Source organism: Crocodylus porosus, unplaced genomic scaffold (genome assembly GCF_001723895.1).
Source record: "Crocodylus porosus isolate Cpor-Errol unplaced genomic scaffold, CroPor_comp1, whole genome shotgun sequence".
In the NCBI taxonomy this organism is placed as follows: Eukaryota; Metazoa; Chordata; order Crocodylia; family Crocodylidae; genus Crocodylus; species Crocodylus porosus.
The window spans coordinates 57,684,889-57,695,274 of record NW_017728951.1 but is presented as its reverse complement, the minus strand read 5'-3'; the positions used below and the strand labels follow the sequence as shown (position 1 = coordinate 57,695,274).

General features: G+C 36.8%; 1 protein-coding gene across 2 annotated transcripts in view; it reads right to left on the bottom strand.

Annotated features, from left to right (window-relative positions):
• Positions 1 to 266: 266 nt before the first annotated feature.
• GRID1 (glutamate ionotropic receptor delta type subunit 1) overlaps positions 267 to 10,386 on the bottom strand; it is a 1,072,773-nt gene continuing 1,062,653 nt past the window's right edge. For both annotated transcript variants that reach the window (XM_019555843.1, XM_019555842.1), the window contains exon 16: positions 267 to 1,250. In XM_019555843.1, the coding sequence (XP_019411388.1) occupies positions 822 to 1,250 (429 nt within the window). In that variant the 3' untranslated portion in view covers positions 267 to 821. The remainder of the gene's footprint in view (positions 1,251 to 10,386) is intronic.

The following is a 10,386-nucleotide window of genomic DNA, read 5'->3' as shown; positions in this document are numbered from 1 at the left end:
ACACTCAAAACACAAAAAAAATATGATCGTAGGCTTTGCTTCATAGCTCTACCCATACCCTGAATCCTCTTATTTATCATCATAGATTTATATATATATTTAGTTCATTCATCTATATATATCGCTCTCTCTATATATCACTGATCCACACATAACGTTTAATTAAAAAGAGCTGCACCCCATGGAATGCATATGAAAACACAATTCAATAAACCTGTGCTTCCCCTTAGAAATTGCATGGAAATATAATCCTTGTTAGAAGGAAAGAGTTCTGGTTGCTTTGTTTATTGTTTGCTTGGTTTTAGTTATAATTTATGTTTAAAACAGTTGTTACTGCTTTTGCTAATGCAAGCTGTTAAATTCTCTGAGTGAACTGCCATATTGACTAGGAAATAAGGTTCTGAAGAGGAAAAACAACTGAGTAAATAAACTTGTACATTGAGAAATGGATATTTTTCAAATTTAAAAGACAAAATTAAAAAAAGAAAACTTGTAACAAAAAATCTTGAAATCCATGTACAAAAATTACTGCCCTCAGTCCCAGTAACAGGTCTTCTTTGGCACTTGAGAACGATCACAAGTAGTTGCCTTTTTATTTATATAGAACAAAATTTACAAAGTCATTCATACATTTTTTTTGTGGTTTTTTTTTGTTTTGTTTCGTTTTTTACTGACTTCGAAAATTGGGAATATTCAAAATACACTTTTACCCCACTTCATTCTTTCATTATTTACAGATATGTACAAGAAAAATGTAAGAGTTTTTGTTTGTTTTAAATTTGTATTAAAAAGCTCTGCTGGTTGTTTTTTGTTTGTTTTCATTATATGGATGTTCCATGGGAAGGTTCCATAGCTTCTGGAATGACTCCCCCTGGCACAGACTGAAATGCCATTGGAATGGGTGTTTTCACAGGACTCTGACGAAATAGTCCTCCATTTGGCGACCTGTGTTTACACTGTATAGAGGGCATGGTGGCTGAGCTGCTAAGGGGCAATGGCAGGTTACTACCAGAGGCAGCTGTGAGTGTCCTGCTGGCACCATGACTTGTCTGTTCTGGCAAAAAGGTAGAGACAGAAAGTTGCGTGTTCTGGTATTCACGTACTGGCTCCAGGGTCTGACTTGGCTGCATACCACCAATCTCCAAGGCTGAAATTTCAATAGATGCTGGAGAAATTTGCTTGTGAGCTATGTCTTCATCAATTAAACTGTTCATGCGTCTGTGGACCTGCTCCAGATTTACTTCTTTATCCTATTGAGATAAGAACAATGTAATCAGGACAAACAAAATGATCTCTTTCTCTCTACTCCCAGCTTTAAGCAATAGAAAGAACTGGTATTCATCAACTTGCGGTGACTTTCTGTTTGCCTAAGCAAAAGCTATAGGTAATTGTAACAGCTCAATCTGATACACCATTACCAAAGAATACCTCAAACCAAACCAAAACAAACACAAAAACCAACAAACCAATCCCGCCCCTAGAAAACCCCCACCTTATTTCAATTTTATCCCAGAAAAATCTGAACCCCTTAATCTATTTATACAGTGATAGAAAACCAAGGATCTAGCTGAACTGATAGGTGGTATGGGACAGCAACCTAGGCTCCTAGGTTCACCCATGGAATCTCAGCATAAGTTTAAGATAAAAAATAAATCTCCAGCTCTTATCATTGGGTGCTTGACTGTGCAGTTTTTACAACACAGTTTTACTGCACAGTCATTTAGTACTTGCTTACTTCAGTACTAAATAACTGAGCAGTAACTGCCAGTACTGCACACTGCCAGCACCACACAGGTCATCTCTGACTCTACTGTGCAGCAGCAATGAGCTTGTTGCTATTGCACAGTACCAGTGGCATTACAGTTCATGCCTGCCGACACTATGTAGCCATAGGAACAAACTGCATTGCCATAGCTCATCACTACACAGACATAGCATCTCATGTAGACATGCCCATTGAGAAGAAAACCAAAAACATGAAATGAGCATAATGCAGGGATGTCCATGAATCAGCAGTGTGTAGAACATTAACTCTCCTCCATGTCAGCTTTGTTCAATCATCTCAACAAGGATTTAACTTGGTGATAGTTAATTAAATATCAACTTTCCAACTATATCATTCTTTGCTTAAGAAAAAAAAGGACAAGAATCAGAAAGGTATTCAATTTGTCGAAAGTGATGACATCATATTTATGTGCAAAGAGTTAGAGTCAATTGAGGAGTTACAGTCACGTCTTTTTCCTGAGTCAGAAAGGAGCTCAAGGAGCTCTAGCTAGCCCATGGGCATATTCAAGCAATATCAAGGGTACGCTATGGCCAGAGAGCACATTCACAATTTGAATGGCTGCATGGTCTACTATGAGCAGCATCTCATTTTGGTAACTGTTGGTTGCAGGTTGTGTAGTGAGCAGAGCTTAGACGAGTACTACCATTATTGTTGTTGTTGTGGTGGTGGTGGTTGTTCCCCAGTTCAATGCTGAATAAGAACCCAGGAAATACATAATGTATGAAATGTGTCGGTCAGAACAAAATAAAGAATTAGTTGCCCCCCACCCCCAAGAACTTACTTTGGTGCTTTCCAATAGCCTAACATATTGCACTTGCAATGGCAAAGCACAAGAAAATATACGGTCTCTAAAACAGTCTGTTTACCAGATCAGTGCTGCATTCTCAATAGTTAGCATGGAAAGCAACACAAGTTAAGACCGAATTTAAGCATAATGAAAGCATGTATGTGGGTTTTAGTAGTAAGTGCTATACTGACATTTATAATATAATGGCAATTTTGTATTATTTCCCCATATTTCATAAGGCTGATTCACAATATTTAATATTTTCAAAATGCAGTTCTTGGTTACTTAAATTGAACACTGTCCTAGAAACAAATCATCCATAGACCCAGCAGGAGGTTCTACATATCTAATAGAATCCTATAGTGTTAATGAGCTGATAAAGTGGGCACATCCTGGGGAAAGAGCATCTGATGCTTTTGTCTCTAGATAATCTCTGGTTGCCAGTGCAATAGTTTGTTTTAGGGTTGTGGCAGTCTGAGAGTTGTTTAAAATCCAGGCAACTACTTACAACTGTTCTGACTTATGTTAGAGACTAATCCATTGGCTTTGATCTTTAAGGAGGGTGGGGGTACATCTACATGTGCAATTATGAAGCATGAATAAACTGTAGAGCTTATTGCTCTGGGGTTTCTTGCTCCCAGGCACACCACTTGAATGTGCACCTGGGAGTAATTAACTCCAAAGCAATAAGCTCCACAGTTTATTCATGTGCAGCATGCAGAACCAGAGCTGCATCTCCCAGCTCAACATACTGTGGAAGGGCTGGGTGGAACACGAGGGAGATTCAGTGTTGTGCTAGCTGGTGGGAAGCCCCTACAGTGAAGCATCCTCATCTCCCAACCAGTCCCTCCACCATCTACATGTGCAGTGCTGTGGAGTTTTTTGCTCTGCAGCAGGAAAGTACTTGTAGTTACAAGTACTACCCTGATGCAGAATACATTAGTTTACTCCAGGCTAATAGGGGTAGATGTGTAGAGGACAAGACATTTACTGCACAGCTAATTAGTCAATTGAACAGTAAATGTTTCCTGTAGACACACCCAGGAAGTGTTATAGTAGCTTGAAGCCACCCACTTTCCATGGTCTGCTGCTAAGCAAAGTTCGGCTAAAATAGAGAATCTGGCCTTGTTACACTATAATTTGTGCATCAGTGGGTCCCATCAGCATTCCCTCTAAGTTGTGTGGCATGTGCAGCCGCGTAAATATGCTCATGCCACACTGCCAGGCTTACTTGCATGGCCATGCACGCTGCACAGCTTAGAGCAAATGCTGGCTCCCATGTTTCTTAGTCAAGTTCTTTTAATGAGAAAGAAAATCAAATAATTATGTTGAGCCCTGCTTCTGTGAGAAGGGTCATATTTACTTTTCATTCTATAGTAATATCTGATTGGCCAGTTTCTTAATGTGCCAGGCTTCAGACAAAGGAACATAATCATTAGCTCAAACATGTGACCCTAACTTAAACTCCCATTGAATTCAATCAAAGTTTCAAACAACTTATCCAAAGCCTTAGAAATCAATGGAAGAAGAATGTTAAAAATGTTAATTAACATCAACGTTTTTTGTTTTTTATTACAAGTACTGAATGTTTTGGCTTACCGAAGCTTGGATAGCTGCTCCCAGAAAATACAGTGGAAAAACATGAAATATAACATAACATTCCACGGGAAAACATTCTGTCAAATTCTATGCCCATCTCAAATTAGAGAAAATCAACAGGAAAGATTGAAAATAAAGTTTAATGACAGAGACCTAATGAATCTTGCTTGAATTTGATATCTATTGTGACTTCATTTGTATAAAGACCCATATAATCAGTTCTATCCTTACTTGGCAGTCTTTCATTCATTAAACTAGATGCTAGACTAGGGCTAACATACTGAAGAGTTTTTTCACATACACAGTGCTTGAGTTCTACAGAATTTGTGATGCAAAAGTCTCAAAGGGTATATTATAAGCAAGTATTATTTTGTTAATTTAAAATATGTTTTTTATTTTAATCCTTGCAAAAATGGAGTTTCAGAGAAACAGCTACAGTCATCCGATTGGATGTCTGTGTTACAGGAGCTACCTCAGATCAACAGCTGTCCCGACCTGTATTCATTAGAACGCCACGTGTGTTCTTCATTGGTCTACCATTGACAGTCACATGGAAGCATTTGTTACTGCAACATTATGACCTTTTTTTATTAACTGTGTAATAAATTATTGGTGTCATAAATCTGGGTACTCTTTATGTCAATTGTTCATGATTTGCACTGGATTCTTAGTGGAATTTAAACATACTGCTGACTTTAGTTTAAAAAACCTAGGTGACACTATTTTTTTTTTTGAGAGATTATTGTTTTTCCTAAATATAGCTTTATTTGGCTAGGAATCTGGAACTAGCAGCATGCAGATTACAGTTGAGAGAATTTGGAAAAAATGTCCCTGAATGTAGTGAAAGTGAATTTTGATCCAACCTTAGTGATGAGTCATTTATGTTCTCTTTGTCTCTGCAAATCAGACCATTTATAAAAAAACCCTTTCAAATGAAAACATACATAAAACTATTTTTATTTATATTTTTATTGCAATCTTCACAGTCTGTTCCATTTTGCTTCCTTAATCAAGAACAGAGTTAATGTGACTTGGGTAACTAACCAAGAAAGCATGGCCCAGTTCCAATATTTGCAGCAAACAAATCTGAACGTGCTTGAAAAGGAAAAACACATTAGTGAATGATGTAAAATAAGGAACAGATTCAAAGCACCACTACTCTGTTTACAAAAAGAAAAGGCAGCAAAATTTAGCATGCAATCTAATATTCAACTATATTCAACTTAATTCTTTTGAAATAAAATATCAAGAGGCTATAGACAAAAATGCTCAGTGCAGGTTTTTTTTTTAATTCTTGAGATTTAAGACCTGAACAATTATGTAGTCTTGAGATTACTGCCCTCAATGACCTAACAAAAACTAAGATTATTTTCCTTTACTAGCCAGACTTAGGTTTAATATATAATTAATGTATATTTAGATGTAACATAAACCTAACTCCAGTATTCTCTCAGCTATAATCTGAGCGCTGTTAGCTCAGATTTCCCACAAAGAGCAGTGCTAAGCAAAACCAGTAGTCTCTGCAATAACCAGTAGCTCATTAGTTCTGCAGATTTTTCTCTGAAAGTGAGCAGACAGGTAAGTGCTTGTATTTATGAGTCTTTGGTTGTTCAAAATTTAACACAGGCTTCAAGAAGGGAAGATCAGGCAAAAATCATTACATTTTGTGTCTACCTCCAGAGGCTTCTTCCATTTGGATCCCTGTATAAGTAAATAAAGAAATAAGCATTCCCTTATCAGTGTTATTTCATCTTAACCTTTTGGTGAAAAAATAAATATTAGGGTTAAAATCCTGGCTCTATTTTAGTCAATATGGTTTTTTTTATTTGGGGTTGGGAAAGGCTAATTGGATCATTTTTCAATATTAAATGTTCATGGGTATCTTAAGATTTTTTTTTTAAGGACTAAACATTTATAGTCGAATATTTCCTTAAGTCAAAAGAGACCCAAGACGGCAGTGCTAGTCTATAAAGAGATAAGAATACGTAAGCTGAACAAAATTTAAGGAAATTACAGGTTCCACTCAATTATAAATTCTTACTTGCATTCCTTTAATCTTTAAAAACATTTAAAAAAATAAATGAGGAAAATTATGCTGATGTAATGTCAAGGTTGTACTTCAGAAGGTCAAAGCTCAGATTGCAACAGGTTTTTTAATAAGGCTGTTTAGGCATTTTTCACTTTCATCTATTTCTGTAACACTTGTTAAATATAAAATTTTATATACTATTTTGTGGTGCTTTGTATATCATAAAACATGCAGGAGCGGAAACCACTACTTTTGCATATCCCAAGGGCTTGCAATTCTATTGAGCAAATTTAAGATAGTATGGCAAAACATACTTTGGAGGTGGAGCTCTCACTTGTGGAACTGTATAGGACCAATAAATGACCCAGGTTATATTGCCACTAGTTGCTATTGAAATATGAAATCATAAATGTTAATCATGAACTTTATTGGAATATCAAAATTATGTAAAAGTGTCAGTGCTAAAAAGATACCCAGTCTGAGTGAATTGGATTAAGCAACTCAGTAGAAAAGGTTCTTTTTCAAAAAATAATTTTTTACAATGTTTTCCTTCTCACCCAGACAGGAAGCCCCAAACTGGGTCATGTCTGCATCCTGGTATAATGATATTTGATTGACAGGCCAAGCACGTCTCCTTACAAAGTGACTTTTATTATGTTTGAAGCTGAATGAAGACAGAGACACAGCAGTTGGCATCTCTGCTGGAGAGAGCAGAGAAGCTGATTTGCAAGGTTTTTTTAACACCTTCAGCACAGATTTTGGTGAAGAAGCTTGGTACTGGGCTCACATCTTTCTAGTTCTCTCTCCATTTTATTTCCTTTCATTGGTATATTAACTCTCTCCAGACTTAACTGTTTAGAAGCTGAGGCAGAAAAATAATGAAGAGTTTTTCTTGTAGTATGTATACTGTAGTGTCACATTGTGTATATGTAAAATATTTTTAATGATGAATTCCTAAACATCTGCATTGCACTAGTATTGGTGTACCTCTTGGAGTATACAAACTATATGTTTGCTCATAAACTTTTTATTAGCTGCCAACAATATAACACCCATTACAGTATATGCTACTTTATTTTATTAATTTAATAATTTCTATCTTTAATGTTAGCATTGGATTGAAGACAGGCTATTTGAAAGGAGTGATCAGCTGAAAGGAAGGAGTGGGAGAGAAATGGGGAAATGAATGTGTTGGTGGATGAATATAAACCAATACCTATCTTTTTTTTCAGACTGAGGAAAAAACATGAATCAACCATTTCTATTAATTACAACCATTTCTATTAATTAAGGGAAGTATTTTATTCATAAATATTAAGTTGAATTCCAGGTTTTCTCCCAAACTATCAAGCCTTTAAGGTCATGGGATGGGTTCAAAGGCTTGTGTCTATTTCAAGGGCTAGGAACAGAAATTACACATAAACTGGTATAAGTGATCAGAAACCAGTTCAAATCTGCAATACAACACAAGTTCAGTACATATACACAGCTGGCAAAATGGTGCAAACCAGTTTAAGATAAACCTGGATGGACCAACTAATTTAGGTTAAATCAGTTTATTGAACTTCTGTTCCAGATCCCCTCCAGGTTCAAGTTAGTTCACAGTCCCCCCCATGTATCCCAGAATGTTTTGCACCTTCCCTGCAGAACCCCCTCACATGGTGGGTGGGCTAGTCTTGGCCCAAACTGTCCACTCCAACCATGTAAGGAAGCATGATGTAGCACCCACAACCCCAGTTTCTGGCTTGGGCCAGTGCAGGCATATTGCTGCATTTTCAGAATCAAAAGGGAATGTCTGTTTACTTGCTTATTTGTTCTATCTATGGAGCTTAGACTAACCTGCAAAGATGGAATCGATTCAGCTTTGGGCTTTTGACTGCCAGTACTGAGCCTAGGTGCTCTAATTTAAGTAGAATATAGCTGTTATGGTTAATGAAATACTAAAAGCTGCTCACCGACATTTCTGAAAAACTCCCAACTTTGCATAAGAGCAACTGCAAAAAACACTAAAATTTTCTGTTCTGGGTAAACAGTGGTAGCTTTTTAATGTTTAAGAGATATTGCACTTCTTAGCTTTGTACTGTGTACCACAGAAATGGTAAAGAATAATGCAGAGATGTGTATATAGTAAAATTAATAGATTTTTCTTCAGTGTATATTTTGTGACTGTAGTGAGTTTGAAGAAAAGTGAGATGCACATAGAACTGTTATTGGAGAGCTAGTGCTAGCTGATATTAGTGGGATTTAGGAACATTTCACTGGGTGCATCTACACATAAACTTTACCATAGAGTTGACCAATTAGCTCCACAGGAAAGTGTCACAGTCTATACATGAGCTGGTATTAGGTGCAGTAAGTTAATTACTCCACCAAAACACATGTGTAGATAGTGACAGGGGTTGGCTAGGGCATAAAGGTGCTAAAGTGTGGGGGATGCCTGCCACCTAGCCCTGCACTTTAGCAGTTTAGCACCCTAGTGCTCCATCTGCCACAGCTCAAAGTGCTGTAGTATGGACTTTAGTATGGACTTTAGTTAAAGCACCCTTTTGAAATAAGCCTTAGTTAAAATATCAGCTTTGAAATGACCTTTAGTTAAAGCACCCTTTTGAGCACTGCCACAGCTCAAAGAGCTGTTTTCTGTGGCATGAACTGCACCAGAATTTATCCCGTTGCCTTAATGGCACATGTAAATGCTCAGAAGAGCTCAGGATGATAGATGTCTCCTCCAAAAGACAACTAATTAAAATGTTTAAGTTTTTAGCAGCAAGGCTTAAAATACATGAAGGTTTCTTGATGGAGACCTTTGGATCAGTTCCTTTTGTTTAAATAAGTCTCCCTGCTTTACACCTTTTTTCAACCCATTCCCCTCAGACCTCAACACAGAGTACAAGGGAATCTATTTCACTAGATGAATCACTGCAGTCTGATGAAAAACTGCTGGAAAAGCTGAGTCCATTGAAAGGGAAAGGTCATAAATCTGGGGAAAGCCACAGTGGACTGCATGGAAAAGCCTTGACAAACTATACCTACATTAACAAATCATGAGTGGAACCATGCTAGACTGGAGACCACAGAACATGACTGCTAATACTAAAATATCAAATACAATCAAACACTTTGGGTCTATGATGGATGTGCTGACATCTGAGTAACGTATCTGCATCGTGTAGTAAAACCATATTAGTGAAACTCTTAATTAGACTCAGGACACATGCATTTCAAATGGTGCTTTAACTAAAGATTATTAAACAAGTTTTAGTTAAAGTGCCCCTGTCGCCATTTTTAAATGCATGTGATAGTGTGGCATGCTGGAATTTTCTAATTGCAACTCTCTAGCACTCTGGACCCAACACATTCTAAGTAGAATGCATCAGAGCATGTGTATAGGCACCCCATAGTATTTAAGGCTTTTTAGGGTAAAAGTTATCATTCATCTGCCAATGTCATTTTTGTGATAATTTAATACAACGTTATTAATGAGAAGGATGGAACTTAAAAATACAATGAGGAAGGAATAAAGTTAAAATATCCAAATTGCAAATGAAATCTAGAAAAAGTAGGTAAGAGTATCTTTGAAATTAGGACAATGAAATTAAACTCAAAAGGTCTGGGTGAAGTCTATGTCCTAGAAAAAAAAAATATATATATATTGTTTTACTTTCTTGAGGTTACAAGACAATCTCTCTGTTCCATAAAGCCAAAATTTTATAATAGGTATAATAAGAGCATTTCCTAACTCACAAGAGATTGTTAAACATGAAGGTATTATTGGCTATGAGACACAGTGAATAATAGAACACATGCATCCAGAGAGAGAATTCTTTTTTCTTTCAGTCCAAATGGATAAACAGCCTGATCAAAATAAAAGACAATAAAAAGATTATGAAGAGATCAACTGACAAGCTCTAATATCCACAGGTTATACTACTAGTTCAGTAATATTTCCTATGCATTTGAAATGAACACACATTCCAGTTACAAAATTCCAGATACTTGTATCCAGACATAAAATATTTCATAGTTTCTAGGGTCAGAAGGGACCTGAGTAGATCAGCTAGTCTAACCCCCTGCCATGGCAGGAAAGAGTACTGGGTCAAACGACCCCAGTAGGGTGTTCATCTAACCTCCTCTTAAAAACCCCCAGGGTAGGAGCCTGCACCACTTCTCTTGGAAGTTGGTTCCAGA